This window comes from Vidua macroura, chromosome 2, assembly GCF_024509145.1.
Source record: "Vidua macroura isolate BioBank_ID:100142 chromosome 2, ASM2450914v1, whole genome shotgun sequence".
In the NCBI taxonomy this organism is placed as follows: domain Eukaryota; kingdom Metazoa; phylum Chordata; class Aves; order Passeriformes; family Viduidae; genus Vidua; species Vidua macroura.
Window position 1 is genome coordinate 34,391,575 of NC_071572.1, and position 27,945 is coordinate 34,419,519.

The 27,945-nt window shown below is 37.3% G+C and overlaps 1 protein-coding gene across 1 annotated transcript; it reads left to right on the forward strand.

The window, feature by feature from the left end:
- Nucleotides 1-1,833: 1,833 nt before the first annotated feature.
- LOC128803409 (interleukin-5 receptor subunit alpha-like) lies at nucleotides 1,834-27,368 on the forward strand. The gene is made up of 16 exons (XM_053970342.1): nucleotides 1,834-1,886; nucleotides 2,986-3,114; nucleotides 3,650-3,699; nucleotides 6,855-6,984; nucleotides 7,077-7,252; nucleotides 7,975-8,114; nucleotides 8,707-8,745; nucleotides 9,493-9,634; nucleotides 18,327-18,456; nucleotides 18,548-18,723; nucleotides 20,134-20,273; nucleotides 23,166-23,204; nucleotides 24,183-24,312; nucleotides 25,537-25,633; nucleotides 26,144-26,225; nucleotides 27,032-27,368. The coding sequence occupies exons 4-16, from the start codon at nucleotides 6,857-6,859 to the stop codon at nucleotides 27,104-27,106; spliced, it is 1,494 nt and encodes a 497-aa protein (XP_053826317.1). The 5' UTR covers nucleotides 1,834-1,886; nucleotides 2,986-3,114; nucleotides 3,650-3,699; nucleotides 6,855-6,856; the 3' UTR covers nucleotides 27,107-27,368.
- Nucleotides 27,369-27,945: the final 577 nt, after the last annotated feature.

Consider the following 27,945-nt stretch of genomic DNA (forward strand, 5'->3'; position numbering starts at 1 on the left):
CTATTTTGATTATTGACCTCTTCATTACTATAACTGCAATGTTCACTCTTGGCATTAGCTATGAAGAAGACTAAATGCAAATTGTGGAATTCTTATGTTTTAAATTACAGGCTCCAGAGCTATTAATATAAAAGTTGTACAATTATTCTGGTTTTAAAAAGAATACAGATTGGCCCAAAAAGTCTGTGGTAAAATGTGTTGGTCTTGAAAAGGATGCCTTTAGACTACTCTGGCATGCAACACCCCTCCTTTTCATTAATCAGATCAAATCAAATCATCCTTCAGAATGCACAGCAACTAAGGAGAACTTCATCATCAGGTTGCCTGGCCTGGTGAAGTCATCCATGTCCAGATCAAACACTGCTATGAAACTCTAACTGACAAGACTGGGATGCTTGTGTAGTACCCCAAATCCTCTGCAGAGGTGATCTTGGGTATAATCACAAAGTCTTACATTCTGTACAATTAATTAAATTGCCTACACTGAAACTGATAGAATGTTGTTTACTCTGTATAAATATTGAAGATTCTACCTTTTCCAATCTATATGAAAAAAATTATTAAGAAAAATTACTTGAAAATGAATTAAGACTTTAATTCCAGCTCAGCTTCCGGTAGCCTAATTCCCTGTAGCAGTTACACCATCACCCAACTTCTCTAGTGCTGGATTTAGGGTTCCAAGAATAATTCTGTTCTGAGAACAGAACAAGGTCTAGTTTCAAGAATTACAGAAACTGAGTAGTTACAAAAGTCTCGGCATTATCACAGTCCTCCAGCAGACCTCTTTCAATTCCTCTACAGAGCAGCAGTCAGAAGTCCTTACTTCTGCAGGTCCTGAAATGAAATGTCATAGCAGGGTACATGATAGTGTCTTGCTGTTTACTCTATGAATAAAATTGAGGAATTGAGACCTAAAGAAGAGGAAATATCTCAAGAACCATCCCCTACCTATTCCTTCTCTGCCCAGAAGAGCAACAAGAACAAAGACTGATGGGAATGAAGATGTACAACATACAGACAAACAGAAGGAGGACAGATTTTATATGATTTACCGCTCTTCCCGTGAGATATAACACTGAAGAGTAGTACACTCAGTGAACATTATACATAATGAGATTTAAATGTTGTTGCCTACTTTAATGACTTCATTTTTCTGTTAAAAATACTTAAAGATGAAGAAGACAGAGGGCTCTGTACTCAGACTGTGCTATGGGGTACATGAAGAGGCAGGTTCTATGCGTCTCAGTTCCAGGACACCAGCACAGACAAGTGACATATTGTTGGTTTGGTACACTCAGGACATTTCATACATACAGAAACTTTTCCTGATCTGCGCATTGAATTTACCCAACCCAGAAATACGTGCACACAAAGCAGGAAGGTTGTCAAGACTGACATGGTTCGCTACCCACCTACAGGGAATGACGCTGGCTAGTGCAAAGCTGGGACCAGCTCTTCTGTAGGCCAGAGCAGTGGGCTGATACTCTTGTACAGGGCAGCATCCCTAAGCAATAAGCAGAAATCAATGGCATGGCTTGAAGCAATGATAGCTAATCTACACCCAAGCCAGAAGGAAGACCCATGGTCATCTATCTTTCAGGTGGTGCTCTGTACAAACATTTATATGAAAAATGTGTGACAGAAATGAATGAAAATTATGTGAATCAAGTAATGAAGAGGGCATCTCTCTATTCTGACCTTCGTCCCAAGGCCGGGAGTGACCCTGCTTCTCCCCATAGTTTAACGGAAGTAAGGATAAGGGAAATGAGGCAATGAAATCACATTGTCAAAACATGCAAAAATACACCAAGGCAAAGTCATAGTTTCTATCCTTTTTGTTCTCCATTACTGTAAGCACTGCAGGGAAACAGGTTTTCAAGGACAAGGTAGGTTTAATATTGTCTGTTTTTCTTTTCTATTTTCTTTTCTGTTTCTCTTTTCTTTTACTTCTAAGAAGCTAGGCAAAGAAATACTGAGTTTTGTCATTTCTGCTAGTTTTAATGTTAAAATAACTGTGAGGGTTGGATAGACACTACCTGATAGCAAATGCCTACTTTCCTCTGATGAATATCTCAGACAGTATTTTGATGGCATATTTTTTCTACATTCTGAAAATAATTGTATTTTAAAATTCGCAGTTTCCAGTACTGGTCTCATCCACATAGTAGTATTTTGTTTGTTAAGTTAAACCTGAATTACAGAATTGGAGAGCCTGTGTTACTTTCTCTTGAAAACACAGTTAAATGGAAATGTTTGGATTTTAGGTCTTTGCATCCATAGAGTAAAATCACTAAATGGAGTGAACTCTTTTAGGAGTACTGCATTTAGGCATGAGTAGAATGGATGTATGTCAGTGTCCTTTCTCTTTCATGATTTTAATACTTTAGAAGATTTCCTATACACAATTCCCTGAAAATGCTGCAGGAACACAGTCATAATCTTAGCCTCATAGCACATCCAGCATGAAAGCAGTAATTCCATTTCATATATTCCAGCTGACAATAATATCTCTCAAAATCTTTCAGGAGCAAAGCTGGGAAATGAAACTCAGAGGTCTACTTTAATGTACTATTACTCAACACAGACTTTCCTTTAACAAAATATGGTCATATTAAAAACAAAGTATAAGTTTTGGTTTTTTTTTTTTTTTCAGTTACAAACCTTTCTTTTCATTGGCTATAAAAATCATAGAGGAATCAAAATATGATAAAATATATGGCTATGTGTTACTCATCATCAGCAGATTGATTACTGGACAGTTTTTATTCTCATCTAGTCACCTCTCTAATCAACTGCAGTAGCATTTCAAATTTTGAATTCCTGACATGTCTATCCCCTGTGGAAGGCTGTTTGGGTTCAAGCTTCTCTGAGAAATAACTCGTTCTGTAGAACAGAGAGTAGTAGTAGCCAATTTTCATAGAAACTTATAAACTACAGGACAGGAAGGAAATGACTTCACACAAAAATGCTTTAATTTTCCTAAAGATTTTCATCAGTAATCTGCACAGGACCTATTTGAGATGTGGAAGGAAGTTTGAAACATCTCTGGAGAAAATAGGACTGTTCTGCTGCAACTGTTTTTCTGAAGAGAAGCAGCACGTGATACTTGCACAGGTATAAGAATGAGGAGAAAAACACATTATCAATAATAAATTTTCAGTTGAGAAAATAATAGTCGCAGCATTTTTGTTTAGTAATTACATGTGAATTTCAGATGATGTAAGAAAGGAAAGGAAAGAATCTGCTTGGATTTAGCTGACAGAAGTGGATAGCTCAGAATTAGAGAGATTCCTCTGAGCTATATTTTCAGTGAATAGAAAAAAGTAAATATGGTGAAGCCTTCATTCATCATGTCCTAACTAGACTGAATAAACTGGTTTAAAGTAGCTGGGTTTATTTTCCAGGTAGTGTTAAGGCAGCATAGAATTACTGGTTCCCCTATGAGCATCTATACAGCTTTTTGGTAGGTTTAGGTAAGACAAACTCCACCTCTCACCTAACAACATCTTCAGAGTTAGGCTGGAAGGTTAAAGTAATTTAATTGCTTTTTAATTTTTTTTTTAAATTTCCAATATCAAGTCTGTTTAACATCTTTTATAAAGTATCTAGTCAATTATATCTAAGATTCAACAGTTTATACTTTTTTTAGTTGAAGAATGACTGAAGAAAAGTAAAAATTCTCTTGGGCTCAAGACTCAGGTGAGATCCTGTCCTTCCCTGCTAGTAATGTTGTTGGTAACCACAGATGGTTGCATATTGGTGCTGAGATCCCCGATGTGGGAAGAATGATGTGCAGAACTCCATGATATCAGAAGGCTAATTAATTACTTTATTATACTATATTATACTAAAGCTATATTACAGTAATAAGAACTATATGACTACTACAAAAAACCTGTGACTCTCTGCCAAGAGTCCCAACACAGCTGTGACCTAATTGGTCAATCAATCCAAAACACCATCAACCATGATCCGATCAAGCAATCACCTTGGGTAAAAAATTTCCATACCACATTCCACATGTGCAACAACCAGGAACAGTAAATGAGATAAGAATTGTTTTTCTTCTTTCTCTGCTTCTCTCACAGCTTCTCTCAGGAAAAACTCTGAGAAAGCTAAGTCTCTGTTCAGAGGACGTTTGAATACCACAGTTGCAGAGCCAAATTTTCTTCTCTCTGATATTTTTCTGAAGCTAAGGTGCCTACATTGTTTCTGATGTCTGCCCAAGAGATGGAGATAATCTAAGTTGACAAAATAGACATAAACAAACAAACAAATAAATTAAAACACTCTATGTACTTGAAACAGCAGATTGTTATGCAGTAGTGTGCAATCATAATTGTCACATCTCTCAGTTAAGTATCTTCATGAAAAGAATGTCAAACATTTCAAATATATCTAAAGATAGTAAAATATGTGAAAATAAGTTATTTGTGTCTGAAACAAAGTATGCTTCAGAGGATATTAACATACTTGCATATGTATTTTACTATTATCATCAAATAATATAGGAGGCAGTTCAGAAGGATGAGTACAATATAGAGAAACTAAACTGGTTTCTGCATCACAGCTCACAGAAAAGACTAATAAGAATACGGTCCTACAATTTTTTATGGAAATAAACATATGCAAGTGACAAATATGGGGCATTTCAAATAGGAGTGGTTAAGCAAAAAGACACTAGAAAAACATAGCTAGTCCTCAGTATAAACTGGAGGCAGAAAAATATCAGTGTCTCTTTGAAATAATGAGATAATGTCTCTTTGAATAAAAGTCTCATGAAGACTTAGCTCTATTCCAGGTGTTGCTAAAAATACAAAGGTAACTCTGACAGTGTTGGATGAATTGAGTAGGCTCAAAAATAAACCTTACAGAAAGGGTAGTGGTGTTTATATACTTTACTAGAATTTCTTTGACATAACCAGAGAAATATGAATAAATAAAAAATGAAAAATAAATGCCCTAAAACCTTGGAAAAAAGGTCCAATCAGCAACAGGTATAGAGAGACTCATACATATTCACAGCATGTGCCTGAATGTTTCCTTTGTCATTGAACACTTCAAGTACTTATTGGCCCTCACAAGAACCACGTTGTGAAGTGATTTAAAATCAGAATAACTCTTTTTTTTTTTCTTTAGATTTGCAGCACTGCTAAAAGCTTAAGGAAGTCCATGTCTCTAAGACCCTTGCACAGCACCTGTGATCATTTACTGCTGCATTTACCCAGCAATTGGGAAGACAATTTCTCTATTCATTTTGTAAATGAGGAAGTGAAGTGCACAGACTTGGTTGGCCCAGGGTCATAAAGTGAATCTGTAGCAGACCAGAGAACTGATCCAAGCTCTCCATCACCTCATCAAGTACTGTAATAACTGAACTCTCAAAAGCAGTTTTTTAAATATATATAAACTTACACATAAATTGGATGTAAACAACTCTATGCTGAGAACTTAGATACCTCTAGTGACTAAGTATGGGTCAGTATTTACTACAGCTATGGAAATAGCTCAGACAACTCTTAGTTGCTAGCCCACACTGCCATCTCAGATGAGCTTGTCCCACTATTTCTGATAGAAAATAAAAAAATAAAAAATAAAAAAAAAATAAAAAATAAAAAACCAAACTCCTGAGAGGAGCATTAATTGTAATGATGATCACTTGTTCAAACCTACTCACTACAGAGCCCCACAGGAAGTGGCATTAGAATCAGGCAGGATCGATGAAGCATGGGAAAGGACAGGGCATGCTTAGGCGAACACTGCCATTGAAAGAAATGCTGCTGAACCAAGCTCTTGAAAAAGTTTCAACCTTCCTTTTGGAAGAGAGAAAGATTTCCAGAAATCCAGTAGTACTTTGACAACTTCCTCATATCTTAAAAAATTTCTCTTTATTTCCAAATATGTAAGAATCAGATGTGGAGTTTTAGGGCTAATGAGAAAGGTAAATGCAAATGTTGTGTGTGTGGTGCTTAAACTCAATGAACAGTGGTTGGATTAGACTCGGAAAGCTGTGGCCCAGTCCTTCAATTCACAGTGATAGCTGTTGAGGTACTGAATGTTCATAATTTCCTGTTGATGTTCTTGTCTTTTGGTAGGGGAGAAACACACAAGGAATTCATTCAGGTTGTGAGTTAACTTAAGCAAGCTGTAAACTTCTGCTTCAGCTTTGTCTTGATTTTACACTAATTATAGGGATATTCAGGCCTGTTTCTATCACGTTCAGTGCTAATAAGATTCCCCCTATCCTTGAATCCAAAGTACTGGAAGAGATTAACAGCCAGTTTCAATTCCTAACTGAAAAATACATCATTGCAACACTTCTGCAGGGAATAGCTTCAGGAAACAGTCTCAGGGTTAGATTGTAAACAGCCAGCTGTCACACAGAAGAAAGTGGTGGACATCTTATTTAAATTATTAGTGCTTTGTAACCAAGGGTCAGAGCACTTAATACAAGCACAGCAGAGAGAACTTTGCCACCCTGCTCATGGTTGTAGAATTTACATTCCACTGTAGACTGGGCCTCAGCTAAACAAGGGGTCTAAACAAAGGACACCATGGTGACTGTCTCTGTTATTAATTTCTACTAAATCCCTATGCTTGAGTTGATTAAAGAGTCAGTTAGATCCCAGTCACATCTATGGCTTCAGGAACCATGATAGATAATCCTTATGGCCCAACAGAAATAAAGTCATTGCCATCTTCAAGTAAGAACAAAACAACAATACTGAAACTAATACAGTCAGATTTGCCAAGCAGATAGCTAAAAATTGCTAAACAAGCTTGCAAAGATATGTGTTATTTGAGTTTTTCAGTCTTTCTACAGAGTGGACATGGGATATTCTTTCTGTTTGCAGGCATGAATGGGACAGCCATTGAAAATTTTGCCTGTGTCATTTTTAATGTTTCCTTCATGAACTGCACCTGGCATGTGGGCAGGACTGCTACAGAAGACACCCAATATTTCCTGTACTGGAGACCCCGGAAGTAAGTAGGTCTGCTTGAATATTGGGAATTTTTATTTGTGGTTGGACATGTGACATTGTCAGTATTTTATTGATACAATATTTCATGTAAAGGAAAGACGATGTCACGGAATGCCAAAATTACATCAAAGATACCTGTGGAAGGCACATAGGATGTCAGTTTCAAAACGTGACAATAGAAAATAGCAATGCTTATTTCCTGGTAAATGGGTCCAGAAGTGGACAAAGCATTCAATCATATGAGAAGAAGATACTGCTATACCAAATTGGTAAGCATTTTTTGTTGATTTAATTTTCAGTTATATGTTAAAAGAATGAAGAATTCATCCCTGGGAAAAAGCATACATTTAAAGAATATTTCTCCCCATAATAGGTTTTTTCACTTTTTCTCAGCCCTAAACTATAAGAATGGACAAAAACTAATAAATACAGAAACAATTTGGAATCATAGGTTAGAAAATTTTGAACATTTCAATCAAATATTTATTCTTTGAGAGAAAGGTGTAATTTTTTAGAATTAACTAGCTAAGGATTCCTATCTAAAATCTTGGTCTTATTATCTCAAAATGCTGTTCATCCACCTAATGAAAAGAACCAGTTACCTTAATGCTGTGAGCAAAAACTCCCCTTTTTAAATGGAAGAATGTTCATTTAAAAAATCTGTTTAATTTGAATACAGTATTAAAAAAAACCCTTTAAACCCAAGAAATATAACCAAACCTGCAGAAATCATATGCTGAATTCAGTAAAATGTAATAAATGGCTTGTGGGTTTAGTTTTCTTTACTGTTGCAGCTGGTCCTCCAGGCTCCTCAACTGAAATGTTAAATCAGGGGGGTCCTGCTTCAGAATAGGGGAACAATATAGAAATTCTGCTAAAGTTGCATTACATTTTTTTAGATCAGTTGCTTGAACATCTACCTATATTTTTAAAACAGCAGAATGAAGAGAGCTATTATTAATCAATAGTATTTCTGATTATATTACTGTAGAAAAACTCACCCCTCCATTAAATGTCACAGTGAACTGTACAGAAGCTTCTCACAGATGTTGTATTTGGTGGCAACCACCTCGCACAAGTCATGTGAAAAAAAGTAGCTGTTTCAAATATGAAATTGTCATAGAAAACAAGGTAAGAATAATTATGACATTTAACAGCATTTTGTTTGTCTCTATTTTCACACATAACACCATACAACCCTGTTCTCATCCCCTCCTTTTGAAAGGTTGAATGAATATGGAAAGTAATATTGCATCCTCCAAAAATAAAGTTCAAAATATTTGTGAGCTTATTGTTGTTCCAACAGTGAAAAATAAAAAAAAAAGGAGATATAACTTAGCTAAATTAAATATTTAAGAATGCAAAAGATACACAGGCAAAAAATGGAAAAAAATTGTCCGAGTTGATTTGTAAATTTTAGATACTTTGTTTTAACAATTAAAATGTAAACATTTTGTCAACCTGAGACTTCTTTTCCTTTGTTAAGTGCTTTGATGCTCAATTCTGCAACCAAATTTAAACGGTGCAATATTTCAGAGCATCAGTGGAGAGGAAAAACCACTTAGTGGAAGAACAGCTTAAATTTCACAGTCTTTAAAAGAAGGCATTTAAAATATTACATACACTTTTTCTTTCTGAAAATCAAACATCCATGAGAGAAGACCCTTTGTTATATAGTAACAAAAGAATAATCCTAAAAATTAAACTTTTCTCTTGTTGCTAGGCTGATGCTGAGAAAAACACCAAAACCGCATCAAAAACAGTAAGCCTGTATTAATCTAAGATTTATGCTATATTGAAGTTTCTTCTGTATCAGAGCGTCCTGCAAACAATTTGGTTTGGTTTCACACTACCTCTTTGAATGTACTGCACATGCTCATTATTCATAAGTTTTCTAAATCTAAAGTTTTAAACTGTTTTTTATAAAACTTGGTACAAAAACACCTGCACATGTGAACTTTGATATTACTTCACAAAATTTTCCATTTTACATTCTTTTTTACATCCTAACAGATTCATATATATGTAAAAATATGGATCATGATTCTGTGTAACACAAAAAATGTGGGGGATTTTTTTTTTTTTTTAATACTCTCTGGAAAGGATTGAGATGTAAAAGGCCAGAAAATATTACCTCAAAGATGAGGCCAATATAAAGATGGAAGAAAAAAAAAATATAATCTGGCTATTGAACTCTACTTCGGTTTTGGAAATATCCACCGTAACATTAAAGTGCCAGATCTTTAAAGAATTTTTTCTTTAAGTCCCATTGCTTAGCAGAGTCTAAGGAGCCAGGGAAGCATACAGCAAATTTCATCTTCATATTACCCAATAATAAAAATGTTCAAACAAGAGGAACTAAGATGAAACAATTTAAATTACTAAGTGATATTTTTCTAATTATTTCACTCTATTCTGTTCACAGATTATATAAATGTAAAATATAAAATTTTATCATAATTATTTAAAAATAATGCAAAAATTCTCATTCTACTTATTTTGCATTTAGACAGCAATCATTGAAGACAACTCCTACCTATATGAAAGCTTCAGTTCAGAAAAAAGGTACAGCATCAAAATCAGAGCAACAGATGCGGGCTTTTGTTTAGTAAGCCCAAACTGGGGAGAGTGGAGTACACCTGTGGAGTTTGGTAAGAATAAAAATCCCTTCTTTGACCTTGTTCAGTTATTACCTATCTGCTTCATTTTTTACTTCATGCTTACAGATGGAACCACATTGATAATTGCACATTAATTTGTTTGGACAAAGAGAGACAAAGAATTGCCATGTCTCTTACTATTAGGGGGTTCTCCAGTCATTCTTGGGAGACAGTGCTTCTTGCACAGGGATAGTGAATGCAGCAGACCTTTTTGAGGTCTGTTGCCATCTGTTTTACTTCTTCCATCTCTGCCCCTGATTTTATAATCTCTTTTTTCCTGCTGTTGTTGTCTGCCACCTTGGATATTTAAATACTCTGTAGGACTCAGTTCCTCAGGTTTCAAGTTTCTGTGGACAGTCCACATACTGTTCAGCCACTCTATTCCTTTGCATGCTACAGGGCAATGAGGTGCTGAGCAAAAGAAATCATCCCTTCACGCAGTGTTTCACACCCTGATGCAAAACAGATTGCACATAGCTGTGCAATCATTCGTGTCATGTGATGCTAACCAACACTTTGATGATTGCTTGATTTTCAGGAACACAACAACTTATGTCTACTTCATCATATGTGCTGTTTCTGATACCAGGGCTGGCAGCAGGTCTCACATTTTTCCTTTGCATAACAGTGTAAGCCTTTTTCTTGTGCAAAATTTTTATTCTATAGTTGAAATAGCATTTCTTCCCCCAACAGAAAATTTCTGGCTTCTTTTTAAAGGAGACAAGGAAGGGAGAAAATTGACTCCCTTGAAAAAATTGAGCTATACTAGGAATCATCTGCTGGATGTTCCTAAAGTATGCTTTATACTTCTGATTCCCAACTTTCTTATCCACTTGATTAATATAACACAATGCTTTCCAATACTGGGCCAAGGCCTTATATCAGTACCTCTTTCCCACCCTCAGACCCTGCAATGTAGAGGGGTGGTGCATGAAATTTTTCCCATTTTTGACAACACTTTCTTTTCACATAAAGAAACAACTTCCCTATGAGGCTTTAGTAATTCATAAAATAAATTATTGTCATGAAAATTCTGAACAACAAAATTATAATATTGTATTCAGCCTGTGTAATTTTTAGCTACTTTTGAATTAGAAGAATACTACTTATGTCTTAGAGAAATAAAATAGTACTTCAGGAGCACTGTTATATAGTATGTGTTCATGTGTTTGCAAACTAAGTCTTTTCTTCACCAAACCTTTTTGTCAATGTAGAAGAGCTTATTTGAAAAAAACATCTGCTACAGTACCACAGCCAAGAGACCCATTCCGTGAACCCTCTCCAATGGACTTCCAGGTATGCTTTCTTTCCATTTGCCTGAAATTTAAAAATTTAGTCTCAAAGGTATGACCTGACTGTCAGAAAGATGCACACAAGTAAGAATCAAATTTCTTTATTTTTCTTATTCTTGGGATATGGACAGAGAAAGTCCACACACAAATAACTTGTGTGTTTTACCTTTTCCATTACGAAATAATTGTCATCTGTCCACCTGGAGAATTGGAGAAAATGCAGTTTCACCCTGCTGTCCTTATAAGCCACATGCTATCACTAAAATAATGCTGAGCATAAGTTTCTCGGCACAGCAATAATGCAGAAGCAGGAAGGGAGAGAAGGGACAAAGAAATCTTCAGTAGTTTTGCCATGCTAGTAGCTGGCAATGATGCTAAAGGAGGCAAAAGTTTCTAGGGTATGGTAAGTGGGAAAGTAGAGCAGAATGTTGAGAGGTGCTAACTTACGTGGAACACTGGAATGACTCATGAGAAGGAACAAACAGACAGACACTGCAGGAACTGCCCTTCTAGAGAGCGTGTTGCAGTTTGCTACAATTTGCAAAGTCTTTAGGTTGGCTGCAGGCAAGTCTGGAAGACAAAATTTGTCTGCAGAGATACACGGAATTACTGACGAGTCTTTATAAATACTTTTATTTTCTCTTCCTTCATCATGTTATCTTTTCTATGTTTTAAAAGATGATTTTTCTAGCTTTTGAGTTGAAAATACTTTTTTCCTCTTTGGGAGCTATATGGAGGGAAGATCTAGACATGTCTACCTTGGTCTTCTAATTGACAGAGTCCTGTTACAGGTTTTATACAATAAATAACAAATTTGAATGACAGGAGATTCATAAATCATGACCTTGTGACTAATCTCATGCATGAAACACTAACAAAATGTTATATTCTTCCTTTAATAGACAGAATATATGAATATATTAAAACAAGAAGAAACTGAAGAAATAACAAATATTGAAGAAATGATGGAATGCAAGTGAAATGAGCAACTTGATTTTTTTCAAGCATATATACCTTATTGTCAAAAAATTTAGCAGTTTTTTATATTCTCTCACTCCTGGAAGCAGGGAGAAGAACATTGGCTGTAAAGCCAATTGCCCAAGATCTTATCTCTAATAGCCTCCTTGTATTTGGTTGCATTTTCTATGAATAGTTATGTTTGGACTATTTCTGGTTTTTATTATGATGAATACTGCAGTATTTCAGAAAAAAAAATATTTCAGTAATGCTTTGGAAGCTATTTTACTGTTTTTCAACAACATGCAAAAGAATAAGTAACAACTAAACTTAAGGGGTTTATTCAGTATCTCCATTGGTTCAGTGTCTCAAAAAAGGTACAGCCATACTGAGATTGTGATCAGGAATGAAATTTGACATCTGTATGAAAACCTGCTGTATGAAGACCAGCCAAGATCAAACCTCTTAAGATCACTTGCTCATATAAAGTGAGTACTATTAAAGAGTTCTGGATACAATCTTCCCATAAGTCTATTTGTTGCCTCCTGTTTTTCATCCCTTCCTATCTGTGTTAGATGAAAAAATTACTTAATATATGATTGCTAACAAGTAGCAGATGTACATATGTATATGTACTGAGTGGGAAATGTTGGAAATTGAGCATTTGAACTCTCCAGCAGAGGCCTGTCACTTGCTAATTGTAAATGGTACAGGCTAGTTGTGTGTTTCTGTAACACCCGGATGAAACAGCATAACAGCCTGAATCCTCCAACTATTAAGGAGATATGAGAGAAAACCCTCAATTTGGGTGCTGATCACATATTTTGACTTTCCATTTGCATGAAATTGAATATAAGTCAGTCCTACCCTGGCAGCCAGGAGGGCCAGCCTTGTCCTGGGCTGCATCAGGCACAGCATTGCCAGCTAGGCAAGTGAGGGGATTGTCCTACTCTGCTCTGCTCTGCACTGAGGCGGCCTCACCTCAAGTGCTGGGGGCAGTTCTGGGTGCCACAACATAATAAAGATATAGAGCCATTAGAGAAGGTCCAAAGAAGGGCTACAAAGATGATGAAGGGCCTTAAGGAGAGGCTGTATGAGAAGTAGCTGAGGCCATTTGGTCTGTTCAGCCTGGAGGAGACTGAGAGGAGACCTCATTGCAGTTACAACTTCCTTGTGAAGCAAAGCAGAGGGGCAGGCACTGATCTTTTCTCTCTGGTGACCAGTGACAGGACCCAAGGGAATGGCCTGAAGTTGTGTTAGGAGAGGCTTATGCTGGGTATCAGGAAAATGTTCCTCACCCAGAGGGTGTTTGGGCACCAAAACAGCTCCCCAGGGAAGTGGTCACAGCACCAGCCTGGCAGAGTTCAAGAAGTACTTGGACAACACTCTCAGGCACATGGTGTGACTCTTAGGGCTGTCCTGAGCAGGGCGAAGAGTTGAACTCAATGACTTTTGTGGGTCATTTCCAACTCAGGGTATTCTATAATTCCATCAAGTCTCAAGGTGGTTAAAGTCATAGTCATCTCAAGTAGCTGAAATCCTATCATGAAAAATAAATTATTCTTAGTGATAAAATTCAACTAGACCAGGTTACTGTCAAGAAACCATCTTGGAACTAAATTTTTCTATGGTTCTGTGCTTCTAAATGAGCTTTCAATAAAAAATTTATTTTTAATGTCTTTTTAAAACAGAACCAGAGAAGGATCCTTCTACTTAAGTTATATTTGCCAAAAGATAAAAACACCTGCATTAAATGGGAAAACTAAAGCTAACACTCACTGTAATCTAAGGACAGTTAAACAGATACAATCTACTGGATCCTCTCCATCTTGCTTCACACAGAGTTGATCACGGCCATTGGTGCACCCCTTACATCCCCACTGCTTTCACTGTGAAAGCTGCTGAGACAGAGAAGTCATTAAGAATACTTGTTCACTACCAGCACACTAATAGGAAAACCATAAACCATATCCATGAAACAGTGGAGGTGGTAGTAGGTGTGGAACTAAGGTATCACTTTCCCATCCCTGGGCAAAGACCTCAAAATCAGTGGGAAAGAATGGTCAGGCTTTAGAATCTTTTAACTAAGTGCCTTGGATGCTCACACAGGAAGAAGTCCTTTATTCTGGTCTCCTATAGCTATTCCTCTGTTCTGAGCTAAAAACTAGAAAGTTCTTGATGCAAGGAAAAAATTAATGGTCTTGTCTACCATTTGTATTTTTGTGACATACACAAAAGCTGTAACACACCAGTACAGCAAAACACCAGACAGCTCTTCTGAACAGTCCTGTTTTTGTTGGAGCAATAAATTATTCTTCAAGTTTTTGTGAGTTTTAAGAAGCATTTGGTTTGATACTGTTTCTGCAATGACTTCACTCCCTGTAGAGCCAAAAGTCTGTAAACAGTCCTAGTGTCTCTGCCCAGGTTTCTCTTCTCTCCTTTATTCTTTTTTTTCTTTCTCTTCCTCTTTCTCTTTCTCTTCTTCTCATTTTGCTTCCCACTCCTGAGTGATATCAATGCCACTCAAGTTGTCTGGTCTCTGAAAAATGACAGACTTTGGTAGCACCCTTAGTAGCACCCTCTTTGCTTGGGAATTCTTAAAATATGTTTCATCTGTTTGCATTTTTGAAAGCCTTAGGTAAGGAGTTTGCTTAAATATAGACAAGAAAAGAAATCCCCTGGGTAGAACAGTTCCCTTTTCTGCAAAAACACCACTGACCTTCCGGGCTGTTTGGATTGTTCTGCTGCAGTAATTCCAGTTTAAAGACAAAGTAGCCAAATCAAAACTCCACTCTTCCTCACTGTGTTTCAGAGATACATAATCTGAGAGAGCACACAAAAACACACTGCTTCCCTGCTGCCTTCTCTGCAGGCTCAAGTGATCTTCAGAGTGGGAGCATGATAAAGCAGGCAAACGAAAATTCTGACTTCCTTAATTTTCCAGAGTCTCATTTGAGTCTCCATGATATTTCTTACAGCTCTGATTTTATTACTTGGATACTTGTCATTCCCCTTCTCCATGAAATGCAGTATGTTACCACCAAAAAAATTGAGTGCTTTCTTCCAAAGATGAGGACACAATAAACTCTGGGGTTTTACATTTTTTGTGATCAGAAGTCCTTTCTTCTGTCTTTACAGCACAGTCAGTGTTAAAAAAATACATATATGGTTATGTATGGAATTTATTTAATCTGGAAGTACAGTGAAACTTCTGAAAATGGACTGCTTTTTCCTCTGAACAACTGTAATGGGCTCAGACCTGATGTCCAAGCTTTCATTTGCTTTGTCTATTGACTTCTATAATGAGATAGGGGTAATCATAATAATTCTCACCAAAATGAGCTGCGTATTTGAATAAATCTGCTTTTTGGTAGAATATCCACCTATACATATATGCTTCTCATTCCCACCCTTTGTCTCTTAGATATGCTTCAGAAAAACTTTGTCACATTTTTATTCTCCACTAGCATATGAAGAGAGTGAATGTCCGTGAATTGGTCCTTATAGAGCCAACATTGCCTTAGGTCTTTACCTCTGAAACCACAAAAGACCAGGCAAGGCTCTGTTGATTGTCTCATGGTTCTTGATTCTAGGGATGACTGAAGTTCTGGATGCTCAAAGTGAGTTGTTCATCTCCTCAGTTAACACCGAGTTATTAACAGATGTGATTAAATGCATGAACACAACCATAGAGTGCCACTTAATGCATCAGTTCTTTTTTTGTGCCTTGCTCTATGCTTTTAGTACTGCATGTTTTTTTTGGTTTTTTTGGGGTTTTTTTTTTGTTTTTTGTTTTTTTTTGTGGTAGAGAATAATTTTGCAGTCAAAAAGTTTCCAATATGATGAGTAGACCTGCTTCACTTCACCTGTTCACTTTATACAACATGTGTTGAGGAGAAGAAGGCATGCCAGATATGCACTTTGTGGTATTAGCTGGCCTCAGCAACAACTCAGTATAACTAATATTTACAATAAACACGAGATAATGAACCCAGAAAATGACTGCCCACTTCTAGCACATCAGTCATCAGTTTCATTCTCCAGCCAGATCCAGGAAGAAGAAATACTCATGAGCCTGGGCATTTCTGGGTCTCTAGAAGGTCTCCAAGGAAAGACAGCACTGAGCTACCTTTGGCTTCCTCTCTTGGACATAACTATATCCTAGACATCTGTGAATAGCTGATACATAAGAACTACTGCTGATATGGTTAAATCATCCCATATGCCAATAAAGAAGCTATGGGATTGAAATGACCTCAGCATTTTCATAAAGACAATTTCTGGAGCATCCTGGAAGACTGTTGGGCAGCAGGTGATTTTTTCCAAATATAGTAGCCAAGAAATGGGAGTATTAGAAAAGTACATGGACTGTTCTCTTTCGCACAAGTTTTTAACTCCAAGCAGAAAGGATCTGCGTGTTTTTAAGAAGAAAATATTGACATATCTTGGTGTTTGAAAAATGTAATATTTTCTAGTGATACTTCAATTTCAATGTGAAGAAATGAAATTACATGTATTTCAAATCTCCATATTAAGCAAATTGCATTGCTTCTGTGAAACAAAGCCTTTCAGGGTATAAAGGAGCTTTTGATGTTTTATACTGTTTATAATAACCCTCTTCTTTAGAAAATGTATGTCTGTGACCCAAGAAGGTAAAAAATGCTCAACAGCAGAGCCTGGAGCAGCTGTTTGTAGTTGGAAGCTTACTACCTGCAATTTTTTTCTGTTTTAGTGGCAGTTTGTAGTTTAACTGTTTTCACACTGGGTGAAATGAATTGAGGACAAGCGCACATCACACTTTTTAATAGTGATTTATCTTATCTGAAGACGTCATATCCAAGATTTAAATCCCCTTTTTTCATCTGCTTAGAGAACATTTACAGTTTACATTGTCATTTCCCTGAGAGCCCCCACAGACCTGGCTATCCTTGCCCAGTCCCTGGAGCTTCCCCCATCCTGCCAAGCTGGGCCCACCCTCAGACCTATGGCCCATCCCAGTCCCCAAGGATGTGCCTGGTGGTCAGGCTTGAGGCAGCCCTGGGTCCACAGCTGCCCTGATCTGGGCTGGAGGTGGGGTGAGCTGGGACTGCCAGGCCTCACCTCCATGGGGAACCCCCATCTTCCATCCCCCAGAGATGGCTTGTATGGAGACATGCTTTGTACTTCTCAGTATTGTTTAGAGCTAGAGAGAAATACCTGTAAAAGTAAATTGATGCACTTGCTGGATTCCCAAACACCACCATACTCTGGTGCAACAAAAGGGGAAATTTAACCAGCTAACTTCTTGTTCACGTTATAAGAAATCCCGAGTTGGGCAATCACAAAATTTGCTATGAATCAGGGGGGAAGTGATGAACATTTATTTTGCAACACTTCCGATGCTAAGATGGTTCCCCAAAACACAAGCAGCAAGGGAGACAGCCCAATTTATAGTTACACAGCTTTTCAAAATACAGTCTTTCCATCTTCTCTGAACCTGAAGATTATAATAGAAAGATAAACAAGGTAAAGACATTTTGAAATAAAAGGTAGGTCCATCTTTTTCTTTCCAAATTTTTTTTTGTTTGTTTTGTTTGCTGAGGTATTTACTGAGTCTCTAGGAAGTCCGAGACTGGAGGGGTGTCTGGATGTCTGAGTCAAAATCTAAAAAACTGTCAGAGGAATATATGGAACTAAGTTGAATGAAGTTTTTTTTACAAATAAAGTACCTGCTGCATGCTAAGAAAGATCCTAGACACAATTTTGATTTTTTACTGGGTTTAGTACTGAATTTTTAGAAGTGAGAGACTGTTTCTCAGTCACAGAATCATATTCACGGAATGATTTGGGTTGGAGAGGACCTTGAAGATTATTTAGTTCCAACCCCTTCAGGGATTTGTTCCAGTACACCTGGTTGCTCAATGCCCCAACAAACCCAGCCTCGAATACTTCTACATCCTTTAAACCACATAAACTAGCGCCCTCAGCAAACTTACCACATTGACATTCAACATTGGGTAACTTGAGTTGATGGATATTGCTGTGACCTATTTTGATATTTTCTGCTTGCAGCTATTTACCCAATTGCCTGACATCTACTCATCCTAAACTTTGCATATAGCAGATAGAAAAACAATCTTTAGACCTTAAAATAGCAGCCATCCAATGTATATCTATAAAGTTTATGCAGTGCTCCTGAGATCATCAGCTCTTTTATCACACAAATTGTTTTGTTGCAGCTATAATCACATCTTTGGAGGATTTATCCATAAAAAATTCTTCATTGGATCTCTCAGGGCAAATATCTTTCAGTGTTAGCAAACAAAATGAAATAAGTCATTCCTAAACCAAGCAATAACCAGATGGAGTCTAACATACCTAAGTGTGTGCCATGATCCTCCAGCTTGGAGGAGTCACATGATTTTTCCTCATCATGGATATTCCTGTGTTTGCAGGCATGAATGGGTCAGCCATTGAAAACTTCTCCTGTGTGATTTATAACATCTTCCTCATGAACTGCACTTGGCAGGCAGGAGGGGATGCTCCAGCAGACACACAGTATTTTCTCTACTGGCAGAAGTCAAGGTAAGTAGGTCTGCTTGGGACAGGGAATTCTGAATTCTCATTCAACACATCACAGTGCCCATGTTTAACGAAAATATTTTGCTGTATGCAGAGAGGACAATCAGATGGAATGTGAGCTTTACATTAAAGATGAAAATTGCAGAAATATGGGATGTATCTTCCAAAATGTGAGCATAGGGATTGAAAAAGCTTACTTCCTGGTGAATGGGTCTAGCAAAGACTCCCTAATCCGGTTCTATGATGAGTACATTGACCTATATAAAATAGGTAAGTAAATAATTTATTTCAGCTTTATGTTAATTATTGCATGAAAATAGTAGGGCATTTATCCCTGAGAAAGAACTGTGTATCCTGTCTCACCTAGAGTTGAGAGTAAGAGACTGTGGCTTCCTCAAGAAAACCTATTCCCCAAGCAAAAGATAAAGAGGGGAATTAAACAGGAAAGCTCCACAGCTGCATTCTTTCTCAGATTCTTTGGCAATCAACCCTTATGAGTTTTAGGTTTTTCTCAAGCCAAGTCCACAAGACTTAAAAAACTGTACTTTCCCCTGCTGCCCTTTCAGTGATGGCCAAACACCTCTCAACAGAAGAGAGAGGAAACTTTTTTGAAGTTTATCTGAGCACTAATTTCTGGTTTTCTTTGCCATTGGGAATGACATACAGGACACCTTATCCTAGAGTAAATGAATTAAGACATGTACAACATACCTTAGGCATGTGGTGCTGTACTTGAAAGCATCCTGTGCAGTTACTGTTACTGCAGCAAAGTCTCACTGGAAATGTCACAAATGGTTCTGGTATTGTGCTAAAACATTGAACAAAAAAGGCTTCATTCTATAAGAAGAAATTGAGCTGTAATGTCACTCATGGCAGATAAAACAAGATTGTTCTTTGACCAAGTAGCCCATCACAAACAGGTCAGGCCTGTCCCTAAAGACTGATGTAAAGTAGTATTCTAGCTGTTGCTAAACTTTCCTCTATCAACCTTTTGTCACCCTTTCTGCCATGAGTGACTGTCTTCAGCTGTTCCAATAATCAAGTCATTGGCAATGATCAAAATATAAATAATATTAAAATCCTCATACTTTTGCTTACATCTGTGAAGTGAGGGGCAATACATGAAGAAGTTGGCTAGACTATTAAAAATGAAGTGTTTTTCTTAAATTTGTGTGGCTATTTCTTTTGCAAGGAGGGAATAAACTGCATAGTTCACAACAGATTGAAGGCAACACTTCCATATCACAGAAGTATCATGGGGAGGCTTAGGGAAAAAAAAAATCTTTGAATTTCTTACTTTAGGGATAGCAGCAGCTAGTTGAGCCACAGTAATAATCATTCTCTTAAAATAAAGACAGAATTTTACCTTGCTCCTCTAGAAAAATAAATTGAGGGGATTGTTTCTTTCTATGCTTCTATATCATGTTGCTTGTCTTACTCCCTTTTTTTTTTTTCCTATGATCCTGTGTACATGATTTAGAAAACTTTGGTCTTTCAACTATTTCTAATAGTTGAATTTAGAAAACTTTGGTCTTTCAACTATTTCTAATAGGTCCTAAGAAAATAGGTACAAACAAGTATCTTTCATAGAGGTGTTACTTGCAATTTCACTCTCTTTCATCAAATCAAAAAGTGATCAAGGGATTTTAATTATTTGAATTCTTGGTTATATCATTTCAGAAAAGCTCATGCCTCCATCAAATATCACAGTCAACTGTGATGAAATTAAAAATGATTGCATAATTCAATGGCAACGACCCCAAATAAGTCATTCTAACAAAGACATGTGTTTTCAATATGAAATTAACATAAAGTATAAGGTAAGAATGTCTTCACATACACTTAACATTAATTCATATATTGGCATTTACCAAAACACATGAGTGAAAAGTAAATAAGTCTCTCTTCTCTGATGTAGCTTTCCCCATACATAGCACCCTATTTATTGTGACTGCACTTTTCAGGTCCATACCAAATCCTGCTCTGCCACACTGCCTCATTTTTACTTTTTTTTAATCCCTGCCTTCTTGAGTAAGACACTGCTGGAGAGACACTGGATGTCTGGGACAGTCCCAGAGGAGAAGCATGGTTAATCAAGATTCAAATATATCACAGCTTTGTCTGTGACAGCACTTAGAAAAGGCACTTCTTTCACTAAAACTTGTTGCAGTTGCCCTGGATTGGAGTATTTCCAGTGGAAACTGGATCTCTGTGGAAGAGCAGAGCTGGGATTTAAAGAGTGGAAAGAGAAATGTGTATTCACATTACAATTTTGAGTTAATATAAATGAATTAAATATCTCCATGTATGAAATGCAAATAGCTTACCCAGATATAAGCATCACACCTGTGGTCCAAAAGTTGAAGATTTATAATGATAAACAAAAGGAAAATAAATGTGAGAGAAAGCAGAAAGGCAGTGTGATTAAGGACAGGTCAGTGGTGGGGTGACCTTGACTTGACAAGTCTTATGGCAGCAACAGGGAAGGCATGAGTTTGCCGGGCTCCTCTGCAAGGAAGATTTAAATCACTGCGGCAGAATTGCACCAAAAGGCCACAGGGTGGCAGACAGAGACTACAAAGGAAAAAAATCTTCCTGAGCCACAACCAGATTTGGCCACCTACTTAGTGGTTGATTCAAGGCATTCTGGAATTTCTTAGTCTGGGTTGGGTTTACTATTTCACAGACGTGTCTTTGCAAGCCCAGCTAAATGCCGTGAAACAGCATTACTTCTCTGAATCACTTGGCTGTTGTAACAAAGAAACTTTAATGAAAACTCTGCCTGACATTGGAATAAAATCTATGGCAGTAAAGCAATACATACTTTTTAATAACTTTTAATATATGTAATACTCATTTTATAAAGAATACACAATCCATACCTTGTCTGAACTTTCTAGCTTTTTTTCATCGTCATTAGCAGTTTTCACCAAGCTAATTATGTCAAGGTACAGCAATTATTCCAGCAATTGAGCAGTGTAAGCTCCTTTGACACTTATCAGATGCAGCTATAATCATAACTTTGGAAGATTTATCCACAAAAATTTCTTCTGCCTAATTTATTGCTTTATCACTGACAACTCTGTTGGTCTGTCCTCTGATGCCTACACACAAGCTCTCTTACTGGTTCATTATTTATCCCAAGACAGAGCCCTGTGCACACCAGGCACTCCTTTATACACTTTATAGAAGGCCCAGTTGCCCAAACCTGTTTGCAAGGACACAATCACTCTCCTTGGTGAGATGTATCCCATGCCTGCCCAGTAGCCCCTCTTTCTCAAAAAGGAACCCAAGGTCATAGAAGACAAAGCCCTGACTGTGACAGCAGTTATTCAGCCAGGTGTTGACCTGCTGGATGACTGCAATTCTGCTCAAGCTTTCCCTTTCACTGGAAGGCCTGAGGAGACACCATCTGGACTTCCTACTCTTCACCATCCCCCTAGTGCTCTGTAATCAACCCTGAAAACTTTCAGGTTACCTCTGCACCAATAAAGAAAAACAAGGGGTTCATTGACCAGATATTTCTCCTAGATTGATCCCTGTGCATAATTTAGCTTGACTGCAGATACTAGAAGGTGTCCTGGACAACAGATTGCTTTCTAAAATCTTAGAATGGTTTGGGTTTGATGACCTCAAAGGCCATCTAATTCAACCCCCTTGCCATGGCAGGAGCACCTTTCACTAGACCAAGTTACTCAGAGCCCCATCCAGCCTGGCCTTGAACACTTCCAGAGACATCCACAGCTTCTCTGGACAGTCTGTCCCAGTGCCTCACCACCAGCACAGTAAAGAATTTCTTCCTAATATCTAATCTAAACCTACCCTCCTTCATCTTAAGGCCATCCCCCATGTGCTATCAATACATATCCTTGTGAAAAATCCCTCTTCAGCCTTTCTGTAGGACCCTTTAGGTGCTGAAAGGTGCTGGAAGCTCTCTCCAGAGCCTTTTCTTCTCCAGGCTGAACAGCCTTCTGTTCAGATGCCACATGATCATGCATGCAGTTATTTGAAAAAAAATAAGTCTGCATTAATTGAGTTTTGTTCTAAAATTGTGTGTTGCAAAATAATTACAAAAATACAAAACTAGTTGTCTAATGGAGAGGACATAGTCTGCAGTCTTAGTTGTGTGTGGTCAGTACATTATGTGGTAGTTTTCATGGCTATTCAAATGAAATGAGCAAATTTTATTCTATCTATTAAAAATGTAGTGGACGACAACCTAAAATAGCTGTGAATCCATGCTAGTTGCAAGTATTTTCATCTAAAAGAAAACAAAATAATATTTACATAATATTTGCAATTACATACAATGGCATTTATTGTAATGTTAAAATATTAGATGCAAACAAAAAAGTTTATTTCACAGATTATTTTTTTCCTGGTGTCTGTAAGAATAAACGTATAGTTTTCATTTAGGTCTGGTTTGCCTTATGTTTCAATCTGAAATTAAATTTGTATCTCAAATGTGATGAAAAGGAAAATGAATATCTTTCCATAGTAGAATTAATTACTATATAAACTTGGCATTGTAGATGAATTCGATATTAGATACTAAATGTTAGACAAATAGCACTTCTTCTGAACAAACCACAAAGTACATAAAGAGAATGCAGAAAAATGGGACAGTAGATAAAAATTAATTATTATTGAAACATTAAACAAGGAATGATAAAAATAAAGTTAGTTGCTTTTCTTTTTCTTTCAATTTACAGGATAATCCTAAAGGAAAACTCATATATACTTCCATACAAGTGAGTCTGTTTGTTTATTAATCAGCAATACATGTTCATTTCATTGTCAACTGTGAAAAGTAAATAGTATGCAAATACGTTTAAATCAGTATGTGCTCAGTGTCCTATGCTTTATAGAAACCTTATTTATGGATTTCATGAATACATCAAATTGCTAAATCATCATGGCATGTGCAATTTATTATCTATTCAGGGGCAGAACTTTATTGCTTTTCTGTAAGTATTTTGAAAAATCTCCCATTTTTCATTATATTGTCCACTCTCCTTCTCAAATATTTGGAACAGACTTTGAAGTTACACATCACTGACTACAGAGAAAAGATAAAGTATCTCCTAGGAATTCAATTTTTTTATGAAAAACATAGATCACAAAAGTCCTTTTGGGTTGAAGGCTGTCATCCAGGTATGCTGCACCTCCTTTTGCACATCCACCTTTATGCAAAAGCCACCAAGAGCAAGAGTATTACATTAAATTCTGGTAACACTGAGTATTGCAGTCATCTACTTATTTTACAGGTTTGGCTGGAAAGTTATGCTTTTTCTGAAAATTCATAAAGCAGAGACTGAGGCAGGTGCACAGACACCTTATTCCTCAAATCACTCAATTCTAGCAGTACTAAAATGAGATGGTTAATGTTTTTCTACCTCTCTATGTGGAAGTTATCAATAAATCAAACCATATCAGAAGAAATCACAGGTTATACTTTTATAGTGTAAAAGATGAAATGCTTCTAAATGTAAAAAGTTACATGAGTGTCAGGTTATTTTTGAGATACGTATTTGTGTACATATTTGTGTATATATTTATATATTATATAAATAATAAGAAAGATTTTTTTTCTCTCTGTAACAGCAGTCTTCTTTAATAAGCAATGCTTTCATAGCCTCTTAAAAGTTTCACTGGTAAATGGCACATGCATATTGTCAACACAGGCATGGAACAAAGAAAAGCATCTCAGTTTTTTGCGTGTTTTTTAGGAAGGGGGAAATAGTAACATATTTCTAAGATCAAATACAAGAAAGAAGTACGTCTTGAAAATGAGAGCAGCTGGCAGTGCCTGCCTTGTGAACCCAGCCTGGGGGGAATGGAGTGCACCTGTTGAGTTTGGTAAGAACAAATCCATGCCCTGGGCTACTCTTCTCCCCAGCAATGTCCTGTCTACCTCACCCATTGTCACACACCTATGGACACACACATGTAAAAAGGATTGGCAAACATTTTGCTTCATGCCACATGACAGAGAAGAGTGGGGAGAGACTTAATTGATTTCTTAACATTCGAACACTGGAAATAACATTAAAAATTACACCTTTGCAGCTGTAGTGAGCTCCTGCTTACTCCAGGGGGTGAACAAATAGCATCAATATTAATTCTTCCCATCAGACATTTCTGCTAAAGTGATAAATGACAGAATTCATTTTTATACTGAGTGAAACCTTTCAGACTGACATTCACCACAGTCAATCACCACAGCAGATGTTTGACACAGCATGAAGTTCAGCAAGACTGAGTTCAAGGTGCTGCACCTGGGTCAGGGCAACAGCTGGTGTCAATATAGTCTGGGGGATGAAAGAATTGACAGTAGCTTTGCTGAGAAGGATTTGGGGGTGTTGGTGGATGAGAGGCTGGACATGACCCAGCAATGAGCACTCACAGCCCAGAAAGCCAAATGTGTCCTGGGCTGCATCCAGAGCAGCGTGGGCAGCAGGGTGAAGGAGGAGATTCTGCCCCTCTGCTCTGGTGAGACCCCACCTGCAGTGCTGCATCCAGCTCTGGGGTCCCAGCACAGGAAGGCCTGTTGGAGCAAGTCCAGAGGAGGGTCACAAGAAGGATCAGAGGGCTGGAGCACCTCTCACAGTCTGAGAAAGCTTGGGTTATTCTACCTGGGAAAGAGAAGGCTCCAGAGATACCCTGTTGCACTTGTCCAGTACCTAAAGGGGCTACAAGAGAGCTGGAGAGGGATTTTGTGCAAGGACACATAGTTATAGCTCAAGGGGGAGTGGCTTTAAACTGAAAGAGTGTAGATTTAGGTTAGATTTTAGGAAGAAATTCTTCACTATGAGGGTGATGAGGCACTGGCATAGGTTGCCCAGAGAGGTTGTGGATGCCCCATCCCTGAAAGTGTTCAAAGCCAGGCTGGGGCTCTAAGCTGGGGCTCTGATCTAGTGGAAGGCATCCCTGCCTATGGCAGAGTGGCTGGAATTAGATGATCTCTAAAGGTCACTTCCAACCCAAGCTATTCTAAGTTCTGCAATTCTACGATCTATTCCTCAAATGACTACTACTACTACCACTACTATTACTACTAATTTATGAATGGTTCTCTTTCAGGAAATGAGGAAATTATATCTTCTTCAGTATGGATTTTACTTGGGGTAGCAGTTGCAACACCATTAATGGCACTCATCACAATTTTTTTCTGCAAAAGGTAACTAAATTAATGCATTTATTTTATTTTCTCTCTGTGTGTGTAACATCTAAAGTTTTTAAACAAATAAGGTGGAGGTGTCTCTGTAGGATAGGTAAAAGAAACCCCATAAGTGAAACAGAAACAGAAAAAAAAAGTATATTCTCCTATATGATGCACTTTGCATAGAAATATACAGCAATTCAGAGAAGATACAGCTCTCTAAACTTTTAAGAGTTAAAATTTTCCCCCCACTTTTCACTGCTCATAGTAACACAGCAGGACAAATTTCTTTTTCCGTCAAAGAAAGAAATTTACCACTAGTAAATCTTTAATCAAAAATGAATCTATTACCATCCAAATTATTAATGTTTTCCTGTCATATGTTCATTCTGTGTTGAGATTATGGATATTTTTCAGTTCACTTCTAAGAGTGAAGAGGAATATAAGAGCTGGTTCAAGGATGCAATGGTGTTGTCACATTACAGTTATTAAGTTTTAATTTTGTATTCAATACATTTTGATTTCCAGGGCTGGCTGTTGGAAGGCAGCATTTCCACAGATCCCAGGACCAAAACCTTCTTTTTTTACACTGGCTGATACAAATTCAGAGGTATGTTCTCTTTCTATTTTTATATTAAATGTGTGAAATACATACAAACTCTACTGGCTGAATTTTTATACAATAAGGAACTTATTACAGAGGATTACACTTCTCTTTGCCATATTCTGAAGAAAAATTAAAAAAAAAAAAAAATCAGCAGGTGAGTTTTTTAAGGGAAATCAAATGCAGTGCTCTTCCAGAACCACGGAATTTCTCCCATTCCAGTCTCATGGGTGCACAGGCTCATGCTCCCATTGGTAGATCCAGGCAGCAGAAAGGGCTGTTCACTTTCCCAACACAAGGACATGGACAATGACACAACAGGGCACAGTGAGGCAGCCAGAAACAAAACCAGCACAGCTGCCTCTACCAGCACCTTGTCAACACCAGCAGCAGTCTCTAAAATAGGGTCCTAGACATCACAGTCCTCCTGCTACTCCCCAGCCGAGCAGGGCTGAATTTGTCAGTGAGATTAGCACATCTCCTCGCTCTCTTCATCTACAACCACCATAAAGTTCCTCACACCTGATCCCAGTGTCTGAGCCCTGTGTACCTCCATGTCCCCCCGTCCAAGCTGTCCCTTGAATCCCTCCAGGTGCACACCTCACCTACTTACTGACTAGCAAGTTGCACATGCAAGAAAGAAAATAAGGTGACACAGAAAACAGTTCAAAATACGATTTTGTAAGGAAACAGGACAGACTGTGGTGGTCATCCACAGCAAAAATAAGTGAAATACTCTCAGAATTGTGCGTAAGTAGAGGCTAACCTAACATTATGTATAAAACTGATGGAAGTTTTTATTTTCCTTTCAGCTGATGGAGAGCAAAATACAGTCAATAACATCTGAAAATGAAGAGATAGTATTAGTTGCTGACCTCGTGAGATAACCAAGAAAAATGGAGGAGTCTGAAAGTGCATTTCTTAGACAACTGTATATCCCTATGGAATAATATATAGGCTTTCTTTACTTTCTTCTTTTTCCTGTATAAAAAAGTGATGCAGCCAAGAGAGAATGATACCTCATATGTAATCTTTTTAAATGCTATTGTATTTGCTTTTAGTTTTGGCTAATTTTAACTGTTTGGATATCTTCTATTTTGTAAATATGATTGGAATATTTTATTCAACAAGTTTTAGTTACATTTTAATCTTAAGGAAAAATAATTGTCTTTTGGTCTCATATTAGAAAGATTAATGATTAATTTATTCAGATGAATAATTTTTTTTTTTAATTCTGATGCCTGAATTTCATTGTTCTACTGTTAAAAATGGGTCAGTTCATACTAGAAGTTTCTTTGGAGCTCTTCAAGTACACATGGGAAACTAGAAAAATGAGATTCACTCAGATTTTTACACTAGACATTTGAACATTGCTATTTGATTATTAGACTAATTTTATAATGGTACTAGATGTTTTATTATTAGACTAAACATTCCTGGGACTATTTTCTTGCAAAGGGGCCAATTTACATATAAGAGTCCAGACACACTTTCTTAAACCCCTAAATAAAGTGAACACATGCAAACTACCTTTAGAAATTAGCCCTGGCCTGAACTAACCTCTGGACTATGTCCAGGAGCTGTTCAGGACATTACTTGAAAATCCTGGCTGAACTAATGCTGGGAACAGTTGTTCCTGGACATGTTCCAGTGCTGTACTTTCTCCAGCTTATACCATAGCTGAACACAACAGCTCTTGGCACACCTATTGCCTTTGACACAGTTA

Coding starts and splice junctions, on each gene's coding strand:
- LOC128803409 (XM_053970342.1), top strand. CDS start 6,857: ATGAATGGGACAGCCATTGAAAATTTTGCCTGTGTCATTTTTAATGTT. Junction 18,457..18,547: donor CTCTACTGGCAGAAGTCAAG/GTAAGTAGGTCT, acceptor TGCTGTATGCAG/AGAGGACAATCAGATGGAAT. Junction 26,226..27,031: donor TGGCTGATACAAATTCAGAG/GTATGTTCTCTT, acceptor TTTTCCTTTCAG/CTGATGGAGAGCAAAATACA.